Raw genomic sequence first — 26,492 nt, forward strand, 5'->3', positions numbered from 1 at the left:
ATAAAGCCATAGGCATACACATAACTAAAGAAGGCAAGCCATCCACCACCACCAGATTAAGTTTTAAGATACCTGGGCAGTAGGGAAGCAGTCAAGGATAATGACCACCACCACCAAAACCCTATCTATCAAACAATCAAAATAAATGAAATTGAAAAACCTATTAACAAAACCTAAAAACAAGCTGGACTTAATAGCTTGCATTTCAAAACTAAGGCCATAGAATGATACTGGCAAAAACAAAGTAAATACCAAACACGAATGCCAGATCAAAATAATTTTCAATTAAAAGAGGAACAAAAAAACCTGTTAATGTTCAAATAGATAATTTAAAAGTACCTGACTGCTAAAAAAAAAGAATTTACAGAGTACATACTCATATATCCTAAAAGGGACACCAGCCCTCATAAATGAGCTTTTAAGAATTTACTTACTGTGAGTATATATATGACATAAATTTTCATGCTGAGGAATAACTGATTAAAAAAAAAAAATAGGGAGTTTGGAGAGAGGAAATAACTCAAAGTTCCTTTAAAATATTTGCAAGAACTCTTTAAGGTTTCTCTTCACTTTGATGGTTGAATAATTTTCTGAAGAAAATTCTTAATTAAATCCTTGTAAAAAATATAAATTAGAATAAAGTAAAATCATTACAGTCCTTTGCCAGTATAGTTACACCAAGAAGTTACATCTTCAACCTATAAACATTTGTTGATTCCTAATCATATCTTAATTGTTTATAAATTACTGGCTTAAATTATTACCAAAAAGGACAAGTCTTAAGACCTTGAAGAGTTCCACTAAAAACAGATGGTAAAAATAAAATATTCTACTTTATTTAATAGTATTATACAAAGGTTAATTTCTTAAGTTTTATAAATGTTCTATGATAATGTAAGATTATAACATTAAGATTAATATAAGATATAAAGAACTCTTGTATTATATTTTTATAACTTTTCTGTAAACCTAAAACTAGGTCAAAGTAAGAGGTTAAAAAAAGGCTCAATTTATTAGGACCTTACTTCCTTTATACTAGTAAATGTGCTATGAAAGAAAAATAGCATTTTAGGTTTCCCATGTTTAGTCACCAAGTACACATATAATACACCTAACTTTGACTGCTTTGCTACAGTAATTATTTTTAATGCTAAAAAAGACAGAAAATTTCTAGAGAAACAAATCAACAAGCATTTTTTATTAACTTTTTTGACAAACTGAGAGTAAAACATATGCTACCTAATGATACAACTGTGTCCCTTTAAGTCTAAGATAAATATCATTCAGATTTTTATCTGGACAAGAAATTCAAAGGCTCCTTAAGAAGAAAGAAATGAAATACCATGGTCACTAATGCAACCAGACTAAATATAAAAGCCGTGTGTGTGTGTGTGTGTATGTATAAATCAATGTTTTGATCAATGCAACTAATCTGAGGTTACAGTAACTCACTGCTTTAAATAATATTTCAATTACATGTAAAGATTAAGATACTGTTTAGGGGAAAATAGCCTGAGAAAGAAGTATTAACAAAAAGGCATATTAATCATTGCCTTTAATCAAACTAAGTATCAACCTTTCCCCTAACCCATAAAGACTTTATGTCTCTAAATGGTTCCTAAATCATGGAAGATAACTTGAAAAATTTTAAATACATCTCAAGGTATTAGGTGCTTATGTACTCCATGTGGGTCCAACTTTTACTGCCCAGATTTCTTGTCATGGTAGTGTAATGTCATGAAAGTCTGGTTGCCAGATCTTTTTGTTTTTATTTGTAACAGAGCTAAACCTTTTAACAATTATATTAACTACATCTAAGTTATTTGCTATGGGTAGTAGAATGACATATATGCTTTAACGAATATAGTACTTCTACAAATTTTTCTTTGTAAGAATTCCATAAATACCAAGGAAAAGAAAAGATTCAAGGGGTTTGGGAAATAAACCCCCTATAATTTTAAATCTACCTAAGTTTAATTTATTCCCAAACTTTCTAAGTTCTTCCAGAGTTCTGGCCTTCAGAATATTTCCTAATTTTTCTTCTTGAGCTCTGCACTGCCTCAAATGTATCCAAACGATCTAATTCTGTTACCTATATTTAATATAAATAAAGTACAATATATAATCAACACTGTATCACTAGAATTGTGAAGCTCTTCATGACTTAAAAAAAAACTCCAAAAGAATTAAGCTATTTTATTTAACATGTAATAGTCATAAAGCAACTCCATATATTTAGTTTTCTGATATCCTAATGTATTTCCACAAACCTTTTAAGTCTACAATTTTATATAGTTTTCCATCAGGGAGGCAAGGTATATATAATTTCTTTTTATATTTAACTAAAGGTTTTAAGAGGGCTTAGTCTCTAAATCAGTAACAATCAGTCATAACACCATACAAACACATTTAAATATTCAGGAAAGAGGTTTTTAAGATTATTGCTTAGTCTTATAAAATGGTGAATTGTAACCAAATTGGTATCTCTGTATTCTTATTTATATTTCCTATACTCTTACATCATACTGCTTGGCAAGTAATGTAAGTTTTGACATAATTTAAAAATTCAAGTAGTTGTAAACAAATTCTAAATTTGTTAAACAATTCACATATTCCCCTTTATTTACTGTACTACCTCAGAATTAATCCTCCTTAAAAAAGTAATCATCCCACATAGAAAAAAACTGCAGAGCTTCATGTCTTCCTTAAATATTTTCAAGTACTGTAAGAACACAAATCCGTGAAAAAACTGATTGAAATTTGATATTTCATCTTGCTTTACTAATTATGGAATAATATGAAGACATAAAAAAAGTTCCTTAATATTTCTTTGCTTAACAGAGAAATACAAAGAAATACTGCAATTATGGTTAGGGGCTATTTTCCAGCCTCTTCAAGTATAGGACACAACTATGGTTCCTACCAGTAAGGAGAAATGAATAATCAATCAATCTTACATAACACAAAAGGAAGATGAGAGGCACAAAAAGACAAACTGACTTTGGCTTTTAAGAACTTAACGTTAACCCTGAAATGCCACATTCAGTAACACAACAACAAAACAAAAGATTACAGCAGCAAGCCACCACTTCACACAGTATTAAGAATTCTGAAATATGTAATAGCCTTCCTCCCATCTCCCACTCAATCTGTTGTGTCGTCTTTTTGTTTTTCCTGCTTTTTAGCTGCAGGCAGTTCAAGGCTTGCCCACTGCATTGGTTCAGCTTTTCTCATAGTGATTTCAATCTTTGTTGCAGTCATAGTTACATAACTTCGCTTTACATCAATCACCTGTAACATATCAAAGAGAATTACAGGAAACGTCGGTGGTTTTATTAGTCTCAGAGGAAAACATCAGCCTTGCTTATGCCAGTAATCTCAAATCCAAGCTTCTAAAGGCTTCTTTTATATCTAGACTTAAACTTTTTGGTAGGATACACTGTTAAGTTATGGATCTATACTTTGCATCAATGTTTACTACAGCACTGTCTTTTATTCTACAAATGATCTCAAGTTATCAGAAAAAGAATTATAAATTTGTAATACTTACACCCCATAATTTCACATTTTGATCAAATTCCTTCTCTCCTTCAAATACAATGTGCACATTTAACTGAAAAAGATATACACAGTTAATTGATCAAATTCAAACTGAAGATTTATGGTATCAAACACTGATTATAAAAATAAGACTGACAAAAATGAATTAAGCTATTTTAAGAAACTGCCAATACTGTATTGTTTCATATGAGAAAAGCTGCTGACAAAAAAGAGTAATTGGCTTCAAGTTTCACACGGATAACTAAGCACTGTATTACTTGAGAAATCTACTACAGTATCTCCAGAATGGTTCAGCAGTAACTCTATTATGCAGAAATCTTCATTTAAAATAGTTTCATAGATTTAATTTTTTTTAATGGGAGTCATTATAAAATCTTACCCACAAATCAGCTGAGATATAAACAATACTTTAAAATATAGTAACATAAAGAATGATGTATAGAAAAGAATTTTTACTCAAAATTTTTAGATGTACTTACCAATGTGCTATTTGCTTCTACTCGACTAAGTTCTGGAAGTGAATTTTTAGCATATACTGAAATGGTAACTTCACCTCCAGTCTGATGCCAGTCATGTCTACATGGAACAACTTTTTTCCCCTGTAAATATAATAGAAACTCTGTAAGTTAAAAAAGTGTCACATAATTTCTTAAAAAGAGGAATCTGACCCATCTAACTGAGAAAAAAACTACCACGCACAACTAAGCACTTATCTTTAAGGACAAAAAAATTCTAAATTTCCCAAGAGGCTTAAACAACAAAATATATCATGATACAAAGATTCTTCACAAATTTTATGATTTGAGAACACACTTACTCCTTCCCTTTGTTTTTCTCTTTTAGGACCATTAATATTGATGCACATTTAAAAAGACAACTTAAGAACTCCTACTTAATTTAATCCAATTTTAACATTCTGTAACCTACTAAGTACTGTCATCAAAACACTCTTCGAAGACTGAAATGAAAGACATTTGTTTACTGGGATAAATCAGATAACACCTTAACCTCATGCATGAGAAACCTTATTTATTTTCTACAAATCAGAACCTAGGAAAAAAAAATCTGACCAGTTATTACTTTCTTCCCATTTTAATGAAGAACAAATGATTTTTGGATTTTTCTGATTATGAAAATAATCCTTACATACCAGTAGTATACCGCCCTACCAGTATTTTTTTATAGAGGCAAATGGTGATTTGTTACATAAACGAGAACAATTTAGTTACATAATTCAGGAAACTCTGAGACACTACTCTTGTAAACGGTACTATTTTCGTTTTGATAAAATTACATTAACTAAATTTAAATTATATATATCACTTACATTTATGCCCTTAGCTACTAACTTACTTAAAACTTGCATACATTAAAAAACAAGAAAAATTACATCATTTTATCTAGGATTATACTTCCAAACTTAACATAAGAGAAAACAGTATTTTACTTCCTTAAACTTAAATTTTCAAACTTTTGGACTAATACAGATTCCCTCACTTTTTATTTAAAAACATTTCTGATAGTTTTGTGGTAGATGAATTTTTATAACTTCAGGGTATTTTCATAATATCCAACCATGTGTCATTAAAAAGCAGCAACTAGGGCCGGGTGCAGTGGCTCATGCCTATAATCTCAGCACTTTAGGAGGCTGAGGTGGGTGATCACGAGGTCAGGAGTCCAAGACCAGCCTAGGCAAGATGGTGAAAATCCGTCTCTATAAAAAATACAAAAATTAGCCTGGCATGGTGGTGCGTGCCTGCAGTCCCAGCTACTAGGGAGGCTGAGGCAGGAGAACTGCTTGAACCTGCGAGGCAGAGGTTGCAGTGAGCCTGCACTGCACTCCAGCCTGAGGAACAGAGTGAGACTCTGACTCAAGAAAATAAAAGGGCAGGGAGGGGCAGCAACTACAGAATACTCAAATACTGAAATCTCTAAATTAATTTGAAAATTTAATACATTATAAAATACATTAATAGCTAAAAGACAAAAACTTACTGAGCAGAAAGTTGCTCATCCTCTTACAATTTAATGGGGTTTTGGGAAATTATTTGCATAGCCCTGAAGTCTTTTTAAAAAGCTGTCCAAGGAAGTAGGAAATGATGCTCCCCCCCCCCTTTTGATAAATATCCCATTAGCAAACAGAGGCATTCAGAAGAATTCCACTGAAGCAAGACTGTAATCCTCCTGTCTGACCACTAGACGGAGGATTTGTGCATCTGTAAATGACTGAAGTTTTAAGTGGCCAAAAGAATAATCAGGTCTAAATGCTTTAACATCACCAAATTAACAGAAAAGTAATTTTTAAAAAACAAAAAGCAGGAAGAGGCCACGGAGCTAATTTTATTAATTAAAAAAGACAAAAATGCTTCAATTTTGTCAGGCTTAAATATTTCACAAAACCCCACAAGCTTGCATCAAAACAGATGATGGCTATTTTGCTCAAAAGGCAGTGCACTGGCAGCTTGACTCATATTCATTTTATTTTGTAGTCATATTAAAGGTCTATGGTGAAAAAAGAAAACTTTTTAAAAAATATCTAAAGACAGAATAATTTCAAATCTTTAAAAAAGGACTCAGATGAATATAAACAGTGTGCTATTTTTGGAAGAGTTACGTTACTTACAGCATCTTTTTTAGTCCACATGTGTTTCCCTTTTGTACAGCCCTCTTGGGCTAAGAATGTATTAAAATCAGAAGTTTTTCTTCTACAACAGCTCCAGTATTTCATCCTTTAAATTATCACAGAAAAACTTCAGAAACAAAATCTCACAACCAATTAAATCCAGAAGTATTTTAGGGATAAATCTGATTTTTAAGAAGTCAGTAAGTATACAACTCTAGCATTTTACAAGTGTCTAAATTACTAAACAGCTAAAAATGAATGGACAGTGTATCAGGAAGATTATATTTTAAAACCAGGTTGCCATTTATTATAGTAATCTTGGCGTTCCTGAGTTGACACTTACAGAAGTGATACCTGTAACATTTAGTCTTCCTGAATAAAGTCAATTAAAATCATCACCTATTCCAAATCAGCTTTTCACTGACGGCTGACACTCTATTTTCCTTGTGAAGCTACCAAAAACTTGTATGACCAAAGATTTATAATCTATTTCAATAAAACAATATAAACAAATTAAAAATGAATGATTATACAATAAATCCCAAAGTAGGTGAAACCTACTTATTGTTTACTTGAGATAAATCAAAAACAGGAAGTCAAAAATCACGGCAAAACTTCAGGTTTCAAGTCCTGAAGAATGTGGAAACAGAGCGTAAGATGTTTACATAGTGCTGCATTTCTGTAAACTAGAGCATAATACAGAAGAGAGGCTCTCAACTGCAGGATGTGGAAAAGTATGCGTCTTCTTGGGATAATGGTGTCTTAGTGCCCCAGGGCCCAAATTTCTAAATGCCCTGCAGTGTGTAGGACAGTCCTTCAAACAAAACATTTACCCCAAATAGACAGCATCACTTTTAAATACAGGATATAAAGAGAAACAGGTGGTTTATATCACAATGACCACTTAAGAACTGTAACCTTGTTTCTGTTTTCTCATGTATAAACACACAACATACAAACCCCTGTGTTTGTGTAGGCTATTGTGAAGATGTTAATGACAATGTAAGTAAAATGCCTAATAACCCCGCATGGCAAACAATGTTTAAAGACAGAAAGGTTTAACTTTTTAAATTCTACCGTAAATTATTTTAGTAAGTCATGCATAAGTTACCCCTCATGGAAAATAGGTACTCCAGAATGATATACACAGACTTCTTCTAGACTCTCTAGACCCCGATATGTCTAAAAATGAAACAAAGAGAAAAAAAATTAGCTGTGCATCTCACAGTTACATATCATACATATTGCAGTACTGCTGACCTCTATGAACTTTGCAAAATACTTAAATGACAATTACCTAGAAAATCCATAAATCCATCCCACGCCATTCTGTTAAAAAATGAAAAATGATTCCCTTTTGGACTTGGTTAAGTTTTAGGTCCCTGTGAGAAAGTCATATTAAGATACTTTCAGCCTTTTGAGTATGAGATCCCATCCAATCATATTCAAGTACTTACTTAGTACTAATTTAGAAAACAATGTTGAAATCAAGGGATTAATACTCTCAATAGAAATACAGTTATGGCATGACTTATGTGTACAGTAAACTCCATGTAGGTATTATCAAATAATATGAGAAGTCTAATAAGCAATTCTGGAAGTTCTAGAGTGATGGTGATTTCTTATCCCTATAAAGGGTAAAATGAGCTGCAGACCTATATATATATCCAGGGTTTGTCTGGAAGATCCGGGCCCCATTGCTGCTGTAGATGGAGGCTCTACAGATGAATTCACAAAAAATTATGTTAATAAAACATGGATGTAGCCAGTAGTATATTTTCTATTTTTGTATTTATAGCACTACCTACAAACAGTACTAGATGTGTCTATCTCCTTAAGATATTACATAAGAACACAAAACTCGGTATGTCAGCATCTACTAAACTTAATGTTACTGCCCCCACATTCTCTTCTTTTCCCCATATTATTTGATGGCACCATACAGACTCAGTTTGTCAAAGCAAAATCCATTAGTTCCTTTTCAGCATCTCCTCTCCGTCCAGCCATAGGTAGTCTACAATGAAATCTCATCAATTTTACTTGAATATATCAATTTGTTGATCTTCCTCATAAGCTAGCAGATTTTAAGGAGACTATACTAACAAGTTTCTACTATTTCTCAGTCTTTGATTTCTATTTTCTACTATCTAATTATCAAATTACTATCACTCTCTTGTTTAAAGTTCTTTCCATCCATGTCACACCTTATACATTAATCAGTTCTAGGTCATTTACATATTTAAATGTGCCTCCATATGAGAAAACACTCACAGCCCTGAAGTAAGCAACGGTTCTTAAATAGAACATAGAAAGCACTAGTCATAAAGAAAATGATGGACAAATTGGATTTTGTTAAAATTAAAAAGCCGTGTTTATCAAAGTCATCATTAAGACAGTGAAAAAGCACAGAATTTCTGACAAGAGTCACAGATAAAATACATAAAGAATTCCTACAAATTGGTAGGAAAGAGACATTAGAGAGACAGGTAAAAGATTCTGCACACTTCACAAGAGGATATACAAATGGCTAATAAACATACATAAAAGCAGTCATCACGAAGGAAGTACAAATCAAATCCATGATGAAAACACTACACACACTAGAATGGTTAAAATACAAAAATAAAAAATGGTATAACAAAATGTTAACAAACTGCAGGACAAACTGAATCAGCCTCACATACTGCTGGTAGAAATACAACCACTTTGGAAAACTATGTGGAAGTATCTGTTAATGCTAGAGATATACAGATGGGCATACCTAATCCAAACTTTGTTAACTTTTTGAGAGCCAACATGACAATTAAAGAAAATACTCGGTGGAGCATTTCAGATGAGGGATGCTGAACTAATTGATAAGTATAATGCACATATGCCAAAATTTAAAAAAAATCCAAAATACTAGAAATGGAAATGTGTATATGTGTCACAAAAGTCATGCACAAGCATGTTCATAATATGCCAGGTGCGGTGGCTTCACGCCTGTAATCCCAGCACTTTGGGAGGCCAAGGCGGGTGGATCACCTGAGGTTCAGGAGTTTGAGACCAGCCTGGCCAACACAGTGAAACCCTGTCTCTAGTAAAAATACAAAAATCAGTCAGGCATGGTGGGGGGCGGCAGTAAACCCAGCTACTCAGGAGGCTGAAGCAGAAGAACTGCTTGAACCTGGGAGGTGGAGGTTGCAGTGAGCCGAGATCCTACCATTGCACTCCAGGGTGGGTGACAAGAGCGAAACTCCATCTCAAAAAGAATGTTCATAATAGCATTATTAAAAAAAATTTTTAAATTAAAGGACAAATAAAGTAGAAATGATTTGCGGCACATTCAAATAATGACGTACTTTAAAGAAATAAGACAAAACCATAACTACATGCAACAAAGATAAATAAAACAAGCATTATTATGCAGAAGAAGACAAACAAGAGTATATATTCTATGGTTATTTTTACATTAAACTCTGAAACAGAAAAAAACCTATGTTGATTGACAGAAAAACATTTGAGGGAGATAATGAATGAGAAAACACATAAGGAGTGCTCCGCACTGCTGGTGTGTTTAACTTTGTGAAAATCCCTTCAGCTATAAATTTATATTGAAATATCCTTCAACAAACTTCAATGCTATGTTTCAATGAAAAAGACTAAAAATTTCTTCAATTTCAATGGCCTCCACAATCTAACGTACGATCTAACTTCCCTGCACCACTAAACCCTTTTAGGATCTGGCCAGGTCTACTTATCTCTATTAATCTCAACTCCACAGCAGAAAATTTGTACCATTACATCATTTTCTCTATACTTCTGCTATCACTTATGCTTGAAATACCCTTTCTGTTTTTCCTGTCATTCACTTTTCAAAACTCATCTGATACCTTCTCCTTGATCTTCCTCTATTACCCTACCATTTGCACTGCCTTCCCCACTCCAGTAATTCTTAATTCCCTTTTATCTACTATTTCTACCTCATACACATGTAAATACAATTATATTTCCATTCCTTAAATGATCTAAAATTTAACATGAGGAAAAAGTACAAACCTGCCCCCACCCCATTTTCACCTTGTTGGTCAATGGTGTCACGACCAACCACCCAGATGCTTGAATTCCCTTCACATCGAAACCATTAGCAAATCCTGCTAATACAGGCAGATGCTCCTTTGCTTACAATGTGCTTACAGCCTGATAATACCATTGTTAAGTCAAAAAAATCTTAAGTTACACCATGGTAAGTTGGGAACCATCTGTACTTTTAAATTCTATCATTCATTCTACATGCACTGTTCTAAGCATTGAAGATACAAGAACAACAAAAATCCCTATCCTCACAACTTTTACTCAGCGGGGGGTTAGATGGTATAGATCAGAAGCAAAATGAAGTATGCAAAATAATATAAAGTCATAAAAGCAATGGAGAAAAACGGAAAGGGAGAAGAAATGCTGGAAGATATGCAAGTTTTATATCAAGTAGCAAGAGGCAGGAAAAGGCCTTACTGGTATGTCTGACTGCATCCCACATTTAATCACTTCTCAACAAACTACTCTCCAATCACATTATCTGGTCTTCCACAATAGCATCCTAGCTGGTTTCTCTTCTTCCAATTCCACTCCTGCTCCGTCACTACATATTTACCACTCACCAGTCACAGAATCTTTTTAAAACCCTTCCGTAAAGCAAGTAATAGCTTCTCATAATACTTAGAATAAAGCCCAAATACCTCATCCTGGCTCAAAAGAACCACCATAATTTTGTCTCTCTCTCTCTTACCTGCTATCCTTGCCCAAGCTCCACAGACCTTGTTATTCCTTGAATAGCTAAGTTCTAAAGCCTCTGCTCATGCTACTGCATCTAAAACACTTCACCCAGGTTGACATAATCCATCCAGTACAATATGAAGATTTCTGATTTAGTGTTACTATCTCAAGAAAGGCTAAGCACTCGTTAGTATGTTTTACTTTCTTATCATCCTAATTTTGTAATACCTACCTACCTATCTGTTGCTCTTCTCCCCATTCTAGAATATCAGCTACATATGAACAGAAATGTTTGCTTTATTTGATACTATGTCTCCAGCCCATAAAATGTCTGGCACATAATAAGTGCTCAGTAAATGTTAAGTAAATTGGAATTACTTATTTTCATTATTCTACTGGACATGATGCTACTCAGAGTCTCTTACCCATGATTGTAGCCCTAGTCTCCAGCATAATGTCCAATATATAACATGCATGCAAATGTATCAATTGAGTCAGTGAACTGCACTTTTCTCAAAATTAAAATTTTACTTCATAACACATCATGAGTTTTGTAATATATACCTTTGAACACCCTCCATTCTTACATGAGGTCCCAATCTTAATTTCATCATTGTCTTCTTCTGAAACAAAGAAAAAAAAATCAAGTTAAAAAGTTAAAATAGAACTTCACTGTGGCATCATTCTTAAAAAGTAGGTTTTTCCAGAAAACAGTAGTTTTTAAAAAATGACTGTGACTAGGTTTTGCTTATATCCCCAAAATGATATGTGACACATTTCTTCTTCTTCTTCTGAGTACCTGGTGTCTTCGACAATGCAGGAAACAACTTTTTCCATAACAAAATGTTACATCCAATATCTTAACTTTGTAAAATAAATCATGAAAGGGTGTTTTCCTCCCATGGTACCAGGTATAAAGTCAGAGAATAGTGAATATATTTTGTATAATGTACAAGAAAACATTTTAAAATATCAAAGAAATTTAGCTGATTCTTAAAAAAATAATGAACCATAAAAGAAAAAAAATTTAATATAGGTTCTCATTTTGAATAAAGACATGGAATTAAACTATTAGGTTCTAGAGTATTTGTAGTTTTTCATATCTGACATTTAGAAGAAAAAAAGTTTCTTAACTACAATTTGCTACTTTTCCCTATTTATATGCAGTAAACTACTGTTCTCTCTTTTGGATAACTGCTTAACTGCACCATAAAATAATTACAATAAAACAAAATAAAATCTTACCTTTTTTATCTTCTTCATTCCCTGATGACAGTTTAAGTTTATCAAGTGCTTGTTTTAGGGAGGCAGATATTTTTAATTCCAAATTTGTCATTGGTTCATCTGGGCTGGAGAATTTTGAAACCTTATTACCATTATTTATATACCAAAATATTTCTTTGTACTTCAAATTAATAACCTTAAAAGCTTTTTGAGAAACCAAATGCTTTGGGAATCAAATGATTCCCATTAAAAAGTTAAAAGAAGGTATTTTATAAATAATTGTTACAATGTACTACATTCTGTCTTAACAGAAAAGCTCCTTATATTAGAACAGCAAGTCTCAAATAATCATGCTATTGTCAGCATATTTAATTATTAATCAGTTGCACTAACGAGAAGGGAACAGACTAGGAATTCAACTTTTTCAAGATGAGTAATGCTGAGGAAGGGACCATAATGTACTTTTATATCCCATGTCCAAGCTAAATGCTGAGCACATAATGAACATGAAATATAAGTAAGTTCTAAGTGAACCCATACTCACTTTTACCAGTGGGGATAATTTATGTGGACACTGGCATATGGATCTGTAAATTCAGATATAATCGTATTGCAAGGCAATTTCAGTAGGGTTAAAAAAACAACATCTAATATTTCATAATGGCCAAGTGTTGTATACACAATTTATTGAAGTCCATTCAATAAATAAGGATTAATAATATTAATAAACACAGCAACAAAAACAAAAATTGCAGGCTATTCATTCTATATCCACAATGAAAAATCTGACGAAAGAGGCATTTTAGAAGTACACAGGCAAGGCATGGTCGCTTATGCCCATAATTCCAACACTTTGGGAGGTTGAGACAAGAGGACTGCTTGAAGCCTGGGCAACAAAGAACCCTGTCTCTACAAAAAATAAAACACATTAGTCAGTCACTGATATGGTTTCCCTGTGTCCCCACCCAAATCTCATCTTGAATTCTAGCTCCCATAATCCCCACAAGGTGTGTGAGGGAGCTGGTGGGAGGTAACTGAATCTTGGGGATGCATTTTTCCCACGCTGTTCTCATGATAGCGAATACGTCTCAGAAGATCTGATGGTTTTTTCTTGCCTGCCACCATGTAAAACATTCCTTTATTACTCCGTCTGCCTTCCGCCATGATTGTGAGGCCTTCCCAGCCATATGGAACTGTGAGTCCATTAAACCTCTTTTTCTTTATAAATCACTCAGTCTCGAGTGATTTCTTTATAAATCACTTTCTTCATAACAGTGTGAATACAGTAATAGTAGCATACACCTATAGTTCCAGGGAGGGTTAGGCAGGAGGATGGCTTCAGCCTAGGAGTTCAAGGCTGCAGTGAGCTATAATGCCACTGCATTACAGGCTGGGTAAGAGAGGGACTGTTCCTTTTAAAAAAAAAAAAAAAAAAGTAAAAACCTACATCCTCATAATTTGTATAATACCACCAAATGAATTTAGGATAAAATATTTAATTTTTCTCATCTCACTGCCTTTTCTCTTTTCCTTTTTTAAAGAGTCAATCTCAAGATCCTCCTGCCTCCGCCTGAGTAGCTGCAACTACATGAGCATACCACCAAACCCAGCTAATTTTTTTTTTCTTGGAGAGATAGGATCTCGTTCAGATTGGTCTCAAACTCTTGGGCTCAAAGGATCCTCCCTCCTAGGCTTCTCAAAGTGCTGGATTATGAGCTTGAGCCACAGTGCCTGGCCTCTTACTGCCCTTTAGTAAAATAATGACTCAACATTTAGAGAAAAAATTAATTCATACTATTATAGTGCAGACTCTATTATATTACTAAAGAGATTAACAATGAGCCATGACAGAAGTTTTGTCTTTTCCCAATTATTTTTCTAACTGCTAAACTGGCCAACAAAGCATTCAAAGGTCTCTTCTAACTATGAAGATGGAGAGAGAATAAAATCATCCTGAGTAGTTTCCTTAGCAATAATCTGTATTCAGAATGTAATGAACAAGTAAGTATCTAAAGTTTCTTAGGGTTCTTATCTTGGTTCTATATTATTCAATACTCTATAAATTTAAGTAGGATCAATGCAGAATAACGGGAAAGTCATGAGTTCATAGCATGAATAAAAATTACAATAGATGCCTACTTGCAGCCAAAAAAAATTCACTTTTTTTTAAGTTCTGTAGTTTTCTTCTAAAACAATTTAGTACTCAAGTGTAGCATGAAGAAGACCTGGTTCAACAAAGGGCCTCAATATACACGTGTGGGAATACAGAGTCTGGTTATCAGAAGGCGAATATGAAGAATCTGTACAATTCTATTGCACAATGAGCAAAAGCTTTTTTAAGACTTTCACAAATATGTCACCTAAATCAAATGCATTAAAAATTGACCAGTAGTAATGAGATTAACAGTTTTCAGGGATCTGAAAGTAAAGATGGATGACTAGGCCTCTGCATTATTTTCTACCTCAAACAGATTCCATGACACGGAAAACTGCTTCAAAGAATTTTACCATGCCACATCACTGTGCACAAGAAAAATGTGTGACTTCTCCACCCTGATGATACATGTCCCTGTAATTATGACAATACAATATGCAAATCTGTTACACAGTTGCATTGTGTACATGCTCTCAAGTTGAAGAGAAATAAAAATTTAAGGCAGATTTAAGGGAGAAACCAAATGGTTCAAAGCTTGGTGGCCTACATAGTAGCTACAAATGGTATCGTGCTAAATCATAAAGGAAAGTACCATGCACAAGTGCTACTATTCAAGTGTGACAAAAATATGTAACTGTATAAAGTGTACCTTGGTCTTTTTATTGCTTCTACTGGCTTAGGGGCTTGAATGATGTGTTCCTGAAATTTAGGTTTTAATTCAGATAGTTCCTTCTTCTCAGTAGTCTTGACTTCAGGTTTGACTGGCTCAGGTGGCTTCTCACTATTATGTCTACCTTTTGTACAGCCCTGTTAATGAAAGATATTCATTAAGAGCTATATATTTTACATTTCATGATAGAAACACTATATTTTCAATTCTTTATTGATTCTATTTCATGTTTTCTCCAGTTTCATTACATTGAATTTAAGAAATTAAAAACAGAACTCCAAATGTGCTATATTTGCTGAATCTCTGAATGCTTTTTAAAAAAGTTTTTGAATTACACTTCATAAACATCTACTTATTCGATTAAAAATACAGCATAAACCTCTTGTTTACAGAAGAATTCTGGAGAATCTCACAAAAGAACTGTAAAAAATAGTTACACATAAAAATCTGTTACACAAAAAGGCCTCAATTTGAGACCTAGTTCTCAACATCCTTATTAGTTACATGACCTTAAGCAAGACAATCTTTTTAAACCTCCATTTCCTCATTTGTAAAATGGAGGTAATCTTGGGTAAGATATTTTCTGAAAGGGTTAAATAATATAATGCCTGGCACATTTGGCAGGTGATAACCTTCAACAAATGTTAGTTACTTTTCTACTACATTCTCCTGAATTATATGTACTCTTTAACACCTCTGAAATGATACAATCAACAGCATTATCAGTTTTAGTTTTCTTAGTGGTATATAAAATGGTTTTATATAAAAGTGGTATATAAAATATTTCAACAGCATCTTAGATAAAACTTTATAGTTCCTAACTGAAAAGGCTTTAAATTGTTGCTCACCACTTTATCCTTCTTGATGTTCTTTCAACACAACAGAAAGAACAAATCTAAAATGATAAGCAGGTAACTAATATCTTAAAACGTTAACTTCCAAAACAGATTCTTTATTTTACAAGCTGTGGAAGGGAGATGAGCTGCTTTTTAAAAGGTGTTATCTGCAAGTTGATGAAGACACCAATCAATCTGTATCAGAAATCAGACTCCTCAAATCTGAAGCTTTCTGTAACATGTATTTTCAGGAAGATAATCTAGAAAAAAAAATTAATACTTACTACAATGCTTAAGAAATCAGAAAAATCAGTTGTTCTTCTCTTACAGCAAGACCAACCCTATGAAAAACAAGAGAAAGAAATTAAAAACTCTATTTGCATGGGAACCACGACCCACTAAAACACTCTACTTGCACTTATCTACTTGAATCCTGCAGTAACTTGTGTATACGTAGAGTGCAAAATTTCAGTGTTGCATATAATTCACCTAATCAAGTAAAATGAATATTAATCTTTGATTTTTAAAAAACCAATTAACCAATGTTAAAGTGATTTGTGCTGTGCCCTATCATCAAGGGAAGCACCTTTATAAAACAAAAATGGCTTTTCAACAATCGGGTCTGCTTATTAGAAGAAAAACACGTTATAATTCCTAAAACTATCACATAAACAATATTCAAAATAAGTATAGGTATTTTACTTTTAAAATCTATTAAGTTAATGATAATAACTATAATTTAGTTTTTAAACCAAAATCTATTACAGTTTCACAATAAGCATTCTATTTTCAGAACAACAAAGATTAACTAACATAGCAGCCAAAGCACTAATAAGTCTTTGAAGGTGATCTTTTCAGTGGGAAGCATAAAGACACAGAAACTATTACTATTTGTAACTTTTGAACAAACTATCAAGTAGTTTACCAAAAAATGGTTTTAATAATTATCTCTTAATTCCAATGTTTATAGAGAACAGGGAAAAAAAAACGCAAAATCTTAAAACTTGGAACTTCAGATGAAGATTTGGGACTAAATTCAGATTAAGAGGCAACTTTGCACACATCCACCTGGACCTCGCTGATTTTCAAAAGACTGCATAAAAATTTGGTAGTGATTTTTCTCATAATATGCACCTGTAGGTCCCTTTTCTTTAAAGGTAATTTCAAATATCCTATAATTCAACTTTTCCTTTATTTTGAAATTTAATTATCTTTTACTCTGAGATGTAGATCACGACAACCTTAAATACAGGGTTTAAATAGCATCAATAATATAGTCAACAGAAAAGTTATTCTACAAGAAAAAGTTTTACTGTCTTAATCATGTACTGAATTACGTCAGATACTGTGATACATACATGTAAAATATGACATAGGCCAGCTGTTTCCAAATGCCAATCTGGATTCTATGCTAGTCTTCAGTACAATGAGAAAAGGAAAGATAAATTCAAGTTACGTGAATATAAGGTTGCTAGTTGTCTTTTTTCAGCAAGATTGTCCTTTTCTCCAAATATGCCCCTTCCGATACTAAAATAGTCTTTCTTTTGTCAATGCAATGTTTAACTTCTTACTTGGTCAATCAACTAGTATCCCTTTATTGATGTATATACATTGTGTCTGAAATCTTCTGGACTGTGAAATCCAATAACCTTGGAAAGTCTAGGACTTTAAGAAATGGTTATAAAATAGAGACCATAATAAACACTACAACTGCAGAAGAGAGAGAAGCAAAAATACTTCCAAGTGAAATCATTAAGACTTGGAGTGATTAACAATGCGGTAAGAGAAAAAACAGGCAATGGACCAAATGATCAGAAAGTCAGTAGTATCATTACTAGGAGCAGTAAAGTTGAGAGGTAGACTACTTTTGGAATAAAGGGTACACACTAGAAACTGGTCTGATGTTGCCAATGAGACACATAAATAGAAATGTGTTGTAAGAGCCACCAGTGTAGAGGTGACATTTGAGAAAACGAATGAATGAACTGAATGAGAGAAAACAGCCGAAGGTTACCTTTAAGAGCTAAGAGGAAAACAGAATAAAGAAAAAAAGAAAAAGATACAGTAAAACAAAAACAGCAGAATAAATGGCAGTCTAGGAAAGATAAAATTCCCCAAAAGGAAAAATAAACATTTCCACAGCACCACAGTTTCCACCACCACAAAGATTTGTAAAAACTAAAAAAATGTATGGAGGAGTAAGGTCTCAACTTGCCCTACTGAACGTCTTCTGTTTTCCTCACTCAGGACTAACCAGACTAATACATCTTTTGTTAGATTTGGTGGTGTAACAGTGAAGTGCCAAAACAGTCTAACTACTCTCTGGAAGGTATAATTAGACATTTAAAGGGCACCAACAATATTTAAACATGTTAAGACTGCTTATGTTCCTGAGAACCAAAGTTGCAGAACCTAAAACCATGGCAGCCCTACCACAGCACTATCTTTTGAGATACACAAAGGAAACTCTTTAAATGTATCATATTATCATGAATTTTAAAAAGACAACCAGCAAAAATCTAGTCAAACAACATTCTACTAATTCTCCAGAACATCAAAGAAGTATAGCTGGAAAACAGGTAACATTTCTTTGAAGTAAAAACACTCTAAATTTACATGTCTGTTCCGAGACTGGCACTTCTGTCCCGAGACTGACACTAAGTGTTTATAACAATCTTTTCTAAAATTCAGAGCTGTTATTAGCCAGTAGTGACAGACTGATATTCAATATGACCACTATATTTCCCCCCAAAATTAGGAAAGTGAAGAAAGGGGTGCAGAAAATGAAAATAAAGACCAGGCACCGTAATCCCAGCACTTCGGGAGGCTGAGGCAGGTGGATCATCTGAGGTCAGGAGTTCGAGACCAGCCTGGTCAACATGATGAAACCCTGTCTCTACTAAAAATACAACAGTTAGCTGCGCATGGTGGCAGGTGCCTGTAATCCCAGCTCCTCAGGAGGCTGAGGTGGAATCGCTTGAACCCAGGAGGCGGAGGTTGCAGCGAGCTGAGATCACGTCACTGCACTCCAACCTGGGCGACACAGTGAGACTCCATCTCAAAAAAAAAAAAAAAAAAACACACACACACACGAGAGAGAATTAAAATACAATTTTGTAACTGGAAAAGACCTTAAGATCACCATCCACTCTCTTTTCTTTGCCTTTAGTGGAGTATACACTTAAAGCACGCCCCCCTCCAAAGGTCATTAAGAAGTCACTAGCTGACAAAAAAAAGATGAGAAAACAAAGATTTAGTATTACATCTCTCAATTTACTACACAGATACGAAGACAATTAAAATATACTTCCTACCTTTAATGCATCGTGAAAGACTGGAACACCTGGGTGGTACGTGCAAGCATCTGCAGAAAACAGAAGGAAAAAAAGTACTACTCTTTTTACAATGAAGAAAAATGTATACATGATCATCTCCTTAAGGTGTTAACCTTTAATCTTTTTTCCAAATGCAGGTACCTTAAAAAGGTACAAATGACTGAGTTTGATGCACAGCACAAAGTGTACTATATTAAAATAGTAATAATTCTAATTCAAGAATATGATGACTAAGGATAAAAATACAGAATTGTTTACGTGTAACAATTATATTTTATATTCCCCTAATCTTAGTAGTAAAATTTGTTTAGTACCAAAACTTCAAACCCCCAAATTTTGACCAGCATTTTTCAAATCTGCTTTTACAAATATACTATCAAACTTGAAGTATTCTTACGTGCATTAATCCATAAAAGTTTCACAAGAGATGTCCTAAAAGGCATTTTGTAATAACAGGCTCAAGATTTTAAATACTGTAAAGATTTTTTGCAGTATCTAATTGCTAATTTAACTTTCCTAGACAGCAATCAATTCCTAACTACAAACCTCACTAAAAAGACGACTAGGGTGCCTCTATCCGCACCCCCCTCCCCCTCCCCCTCCCCGCAACGTCTGGGAAGTGAGGAGCATCTCTGCCTGGCCGTTGTGCAACCTTCCAAGTGTGAAGTGACAGCCGTGTGTGTGATCTTTCTGCCTTCCCCAAGTGTGAATTTTCGACATTAAAGTTTACTTTTTAATTTAAAAAAAAAAAAGTCGTCTAGGCCGGCCCGGTGGCTCACGCCTGTATTTCCAGCATTTTGGGAGGCTGAGGTGGGCAGATCACCTGAGGTCAGGAGTTTGAGACCAGCCTAGCCAACATGGTGAAACCCTTCGTCTACTAAAAAATACAAAAATTAGTCGGGCGTGGTAGTGCATGCCTGTAGTCGGAAGGCTGAGGCCGGAGAATTGCTTGAACTTGGGAAGTAGAGTTTGCAGGGAGTCAAGATCAGGCCACTGCACTCCAGCCTAGGCAACAGAGCAAGACTCCATCTTAAAAACAAACTAACTCTGAACTTCTACAGCCTATTTTCAAGATTCTCACTGGGTGTTATTCTGTACTTCCCTCCCCACTACACCATCAATCTTTACTTCTCTTATGTAAAGGGGTTTATTACAATTTGTGTTGGGAACAGGCTCCCAAATCTGGCTATAAACAAAATCTCTGCAGCACTGTGACATGCTCGTGACAGCCTTGATGCCCATGCTAGAAAGTCGTGGGTTTACCTGAATGGGGGCAAGGAACCCCTGGCCCACCCAGGGTGGAAAACCGCTTAAGGCGTTCTTAAACCACAAACAATAGCATGAGCGATCTGTGCCTTAAGGACACGTTCATGCTGCAGACACCTAGCCAGAGCCCATCCCTTTATTTTCGGTAAGGAATACTTTTAGTAAATCTTATGATTGGCTTGCTGTCAATAAATATATGGGTAAATCTCTGTTCGAGGCTCTTAGCTCTGAAGGCTAAGAGACCCCTGATTTCCCACTCCACACTCTATTTCTGTGTGTGTGTCTTTAATTCCTCTAGCGCCACCAGGTTAGGGTATCCACGACCGAGTTGGTCTCAGCAATTTGCAAGACGGAGTACCATATTTTTAAAAATCAGGTAACAGTCAGCTTCATCCCTCCGCAATCTGCTTATAAGACTATCTTTCAACCTTTCAATTCTATTTAGCTTTCAATGCTCTACAACAACCTTGTCCAACATGCCACCCCAGACGACTCTGAATGTAGCCCAACATAAATTAGTAAACTTTCTTAAAACATTATGAATTTTTCTTTCTTTGTTTTCTTTTGAGCTCATCAGCTATCATTAGTGTTAGTGTATATTCATGTGTGGCCCAATTACTCTTCTTCCAGTGTGGCCCAGATAATTCTTCTTTTTCCAATGTCGCCCAGGGAAGCCAAAACGTTGGGCACCCTTGCTCTACCACCTGATTCCTGGTGCTGCCTCAAAGTAATTCATTAATGGTGCTCACAGAAATCTCCCGGCTCCGTTATTAGCCAGTATTGCTTCCTTAGTAACCATGTGCTGCATAGATACCAGCTAATGTAGAAAGTGTTAGAGGTCTCTTCCTGATATAGTAAGTAAACGCGTGGATCAGAAAGATGTTATTAATTAATGGTAGTTGTGGAATTAAGAGCCGAAAAAGGAGGCTGGAAGTAAAAAAGGATACGCAAAAGGACATGAAGTTGAGAGGAGAATGGAAGTAGAGAATAGATCCAGTATTTTCAAACACTAAACTTAAACATAAAACACACAATGTATAACAGAGTCAGAGGCATAAAATGTCACAATGATAGTCAATTTTGGCAGCATGGCAGCAGGAATGAGTCAGATCTGAACCATACAACTAGTATGAACACAATTTGAAAGCCACTGCTTTCAAAAACAAGAAGTAACAAGCAAATGGACATTCTTCATCGTTTCTTTAATGTCCATCCTTTCTTTATCAGTTTTAAGAGTTTTGGTAAAATTAATATTTTATGGGTGAAAAGCTACAACATAGTAGTGGTTAAGTGTCCAGGGCTTCTAACATTGGGTCTGACCCTGGCTAAATTTCTCACTGAGCTGCTCGCTAGTAGTTCCCTCAGTTTTCCTAGTATACGTCGATTAAATAAAATACTGTTTGTGAAGCTGTGTTTATTATAGAATAAGTGTTTAACCTATGTAAGTTACCAACTGTGTCTCCCTTAAACACCCTTTAACTTGCGTTAAAAATTTAAACGTTCCATCAGCTTAAAAGGGAGTCTAATTTCTGTCCCCAGGAGAAAAAATAAATCATGAGACTAAGTCAACAAGCATGGTAATTATGCCATAGCACCAAAAAAAAAAAGGATTTATTGTAGATTAAGAAATATTTAAAGATAACAGACCGAGCATCTGGCTTACGCAAAATGTAACTTGCTTGTGTATTTACCTCTTTTAACTTACTTCCGTCAACTGTACAAAGGCAAACCTCTTCCTAAAAAACCTCCTAACCAACCTTGTAGTTTTTGTCTCCTACTCCGTATCTCCATTTTCTTCTCCTTCCATTCACTCAATTTACTTGAAAAATTTATTCTAAGTCTCTTTAAAAACCGTCATTTCGCAAAAGTAAATATACTGTTAGCGATCTTATTGACATTTCTCTGCTGTAACTGATACTGCTGACCACCCAATTTTTGAGACGGTTTTCCTGGTCGCTTTGTTTCCTAGGCACTGCAACAATTCACACATGGATACAGACTTCCAACAAATGACTATCTCCCCTGAACTTTACTCTTCCATAAGCAAAGCGTCAGTCTTTCTCCTGTATTCTATATTAAAGCAGAATATCTGCAGACATAAGTACAATTAATTTTTTACATAGGCTGCCAACATCAAAGGGCTTTAAAATCATTTCTCGATTTTGTCATCCACTGAAATCTCACAATTTTCCTCTTGAGTAGCATCATATTTGCATCATAAAAATGTCAGTGGCAGTAACCTGAGTATTGCATAGGTTGGATTTCCCTTTTCCTTAAAACCCTGTATCAATGGTGTTATTTTAAATAGCGCCATCAATTTACTTGTGTTCCAAAAACAAGTATTTCAAACATCGCAGAGGTGAAGAGTTCAAAAGGCATCAGTTTTCATCTCCACAATAATGAAGGATGTTATTAATATTACCTCATTGAACTGAGCTTCTTTATCAAAAGGGTCTAAGTAACACTGCATGCGTCCCAGAGTTGTTATGAAGATTAAATAAGATGATAAAGCGATAATGTCTGGCATGCAGAAAACATAAACTAAATGCTAATTCAATCTGAAAACGTGTTGTCACTTCTCACAATACGCAAGGAATCTTCTTTATCAATCAAAACTTCAATTCACTGATCACTTCCCGTCCTTCATCTAATAGTCATTTTCGCTTTGTATCCTTAAATCGACATCTAGGTGCTGTAGATGACATTCGCTCATTTTATAGTGGAGTCAGCATGGTAGTAAAACGTGGAGGCCACAACAAGAACAAGCAACAAATGCCGCTAGTAAGAAAAAGATAACTAACGTACCACCAGGATGAACCTATCAAAACAGCGTAAAAATACAGAGTACTGTGCCTTACCAAGAACACTTGTAAGAGGTTTGTAACAGTGGATCGACTGAACACAAACTTCTACAAGGAAGAGCTTACATGCTAGGGCAACCCGCTGCTCATCCCAGCCACCTCTCCCTCTCGCGCAGGCAATCACAGCCAACACTCCTTGGGGAACTAAAAAGCAAGCTCACCAGCACCTCGTTAACTTTTGCTTCCCCGAGGAGAAAGGTGTTCTAAATTCCACGCGACTTAAAAGGAGTGAGGGGACGACGGGGGAAACACGTGGATCCAGAGGTGCGTCTCTCTCCGCAGTGGCAGAGGGCAGTCAGGCGCCGGGGCCGGGCGCTCGCCAAGGAAATGCGGCGCACCAGAGGGGCGGCCGGCGGGCTGTGCGGGCGGCCAAGGGAGGCCCAGGAGGGGCATGGACCTGGGGCCGCGCGACGACGGCTGCAGGAGATCCGCGGACACCCTCGGGCCCAAAGGGCCTCCCCCACTGATGAGGTGGAGAGGGGCGGGAGGGCTGGCGGCGCGTTCCTCTTACCGTCGGAATTGGTCTCGGGATCGAAGCGCTGACCGCAGCCCCGGTTGTAGCACAGCAAGGCCATTTTCTTTTCCCACTGTCACAGGCAAGGGCCAAGCACCGGGAACGGCCAGAGGATGCGTTAGCCACTCCTGGGTCGCTAGCACCGGTCTGACGACTGAGGCGGCTACCGGCTTCCGGAAACGATCTGTTGCATTTCAGGAACCTTCGCGAATTTTCCGGTCGCGCAGGCGCAGGGGAAACGGGAAGAGGCGGAGGTAGCTGCGGGAGGCCGGCACTAGCCCTAGCCGCAATAGGTTGGACTACTGCGGGTAGCAACTGGGGATCGGAAGTGGAGCCCAGACAATAGCGGAGGATAAACGTACCGGGCAGAAAATGAAGGTGTCCAAGAGACTGATAGCTCCCTTCGGACTTCCTTACTGCTCACTGGCTGTGGGTATCTCCCGCAGCAAAGTGGCCGCCCCGCCCTCACATCCCCTGCGACCCAGAACCCTTCTTCTTGCCTTGAGGCTGCGCTTTAGACAGCCCGGTGGGTATCTGTTTACCCCTTAGCAGTGCACATTAAGTGCACAATCGTACAGTGTTTCCAAATCCTCAGGATAGACGTGTGAGCTTAGTAAATGAGGAGAGGAATAGCGGACGAACTTCTCCGTGTGTCTGTGTTTCCGGTGTCCTCATCTCAGGAGCAATTTTAGTAACAGTTGCGGTGACATTACTTGCAGAATACAAAAAAAGTAAAAATTAGAGTAGCAAAGAAAATTATTGATTTGATGCTGTGCCAGAATTGATCACAATTGCTCTAAGGCCCTGGGGTAATTGTTAATATTTCATATGAGCCTCCACTTAAGCTATTTATCAATACTCAGTACTCCACTTTTGGAACAGCTAGTAAAACTTCAAGTGCGTTATAAAAAGTGCAGTAATGCCTTGGCTTCAAATTGCATATTTCCCAAACTTGGGGCATTTGCAAGAAAAGCAAACACTTTTTGATAACATATTCTGAAGTATCTTAAAATAAGATCAGTAGCATGTAAGTAAACCTAAAAATCTATACACTGTTTCCATTGATCTCAAGGTTATTTAGAGATCTGCTCACGTCCTCCTACCCTTGAAGACTTTTTAGTTTTTCATATTCTGCTTCTCTTCTTCTACCTAGAAGTATTAAATTTTCATATTGTAATCCTGACATAGATACATATGTTTTCTTCTTCATTTAACCTAACGTGAATATTTTTCTATTTGGTTTCATAATCATTGTTACAAATGACGGAGTATTCTGTTGAATAAATGCACGGTAATTTAACCTTTCTCTGATTTTAGTATATGTAAGTTACAATGATCGACTTGTGTATTGTTTTTCTTATTTCAAATTTCCCCCTTTAGGAAAATTTTTGGAAAGCGACAGTTCTAGGGTAAAGTGCATAAACCTTTTAAAATAACTTTTAAGAGTTTGAAGATGTATGGAGCCAATTGCTTTCCAAAAGGCGGTACCAATTTACAGTTCACCAGCTGTGAATGTAAGTAATAGACCGTAGAAATTAATCATACATAATTGGAAATGAATAAGTGGAGAGCTCTAAAAAGTTTTAGTTGTGACCGAATCTGTTGTCTTGAGTATCCTAGTATCAATGCAACATTGCCAGGATTGTTAGTGAACTAAACCTTTTAAATAGTTTTAATGTTTATTTCTAGTTTTTCATCTGTAGCATTTTACAATCAGAATATAATTGCTTAAGGTAGATAATTTGGAAAATGAAGAAGTATACTAAGAACAAAGTCAGTGATAATTCCGCCACCCAGCAATAAGCACTGAATGGCTAAAATAACTCTTTGGTAAATTTATTTTCAGTGTTTCCTGTCACCCCAAGCATTTGTAGGTATACATGTTTAAAAAGAGTCATATTATATATAGGAGTTTATGTTCCTCCCTTGGCTATTTTGAGAAACTATAAAATTAAATCATTCTTATGATTAAGAAAAACAGTGATACAGCAACAGCCTGTTTCAATCCCACCTCCACTTACATTTCCATTCCAACACTTCAGTGCTGACTACCACCTACTGTTTGAAAAACTTTCTGGCATTTACATGTATATTTTATACACACTTTGAGTATATCTTCCCTTCCTTCTTTACCCACATACATATCAAAATTTGTTTTAACTTTGACTATCTTGTTATTAACAAAAGACTTAAATAAATATTGTAACATAAAACAATTGTCAATTATTCTTGCTGCAAAGTGGATGTTCATCATAGTACTCTCTTTTTCTGCATCTAAAAATATTTCCTAAAAAAATTCAGTTAAGTTTAATTAAGCTCCTTTATCTTGGGCTGGGTGCTGTGGCTTACTGCTGTAATCCCAGTACTTGGGAGGCCAAAGTAGGTGGATCACCTGAGGTCAGAAGTTTGAGACCAGCCTGACCAACATGATGAAACCCTGTCTCTACTAAAAATACAAAAAAATTAGTCGGGTATGGTGGCGCATGCCTGTAACCCCAGCTCCTGGGGAGGCGGAGGCAAGAGAATCGCTTGAACCTGGGAGGCAGAGGTTGCAGTGATCTGAGATCACGCCATTACATTCCAACCTGGGTAACAAGAGCAAAACTATATCTCAAAAAGTAATAATAAAGTTCCATTATCTTAAAAACGATTATAGATATGATGCGTATGTAAGTGTATAAAATAATATTTGAAA

The 26,492-nt window shown here is 35.6% G+C and overlaps 1 protein-coding gene across 2 annotated transcripts; it reads right to left on the reverse strand.

The window, feature by feature from the left end:
- Positions 1 to 1,172: 1,172 nt before the first annotated feature.
- CHORDC1 (cysteine and histidine-rich domain (CHORD) containing 1) lies at positions 1,173 to 24,597 on the reverse strand. 2 transcript variants are annotated; one of them, XM_011952084.1, is made up of 11 exons: positions 23,795 to 24,597; positions 19,136 to 19,185; positions 16,106 to 16,162; positions 14,965 to 15,122; positions 12,182 to 12,285; positions 11,501 to 11,559; positions 7,296 to 7,366; positions 6,185 to 6,290; positions 4,041 to 4,160; positions 3,551 to 3,613; positions 1,181 to 3,291 (listed from the first exon to the last, which is right to left on the reverse strand). In XM_011952084.1, the coding sequence occupies exons 1-11, from the start codon at positions 23,856 to 23,858 to the stop codon at positions 3,145 to 3,147; spliced, it is 999 nt and encodes a 332-aa protein (XP_011807474.1). In that variant the 5' UTR covers positions 23,859 to 24,597; the 3' UTR covers positions 1,181 to 3,144. The 2 variants fall into 2 exon arrangements, with proteins under 2 accessions (XP_011807475.1, XP_011807474.1); XM_011952085.1 differs by lacking the exon at positions 16,106 to 16,162 and having other exon boundaries at positions 1,173 to 3,291.
- Between the last annotated feature and the right edge of the window lie 1,895 nt (positions 24,598 to 26,492).

The sequence above is a fragment of the Colobus angolensis genome, unplaced genomic scaffold (genome assembly GCF_000951035.1).
Source record: "Colobus angolensis palliatus isolate OR3802 unplaced genomic scaffold, Cang.pa_1.0 Scaffold332, whole genome shotgun sequence".
In the NCBI taxonomy this organism is placed as follows: domain Eukaryota; kingdom Metazoa; phylum Chordata; class Mammalia; order Primates; family Cercopithecidae; genus Colobus; species Colobus angolensis.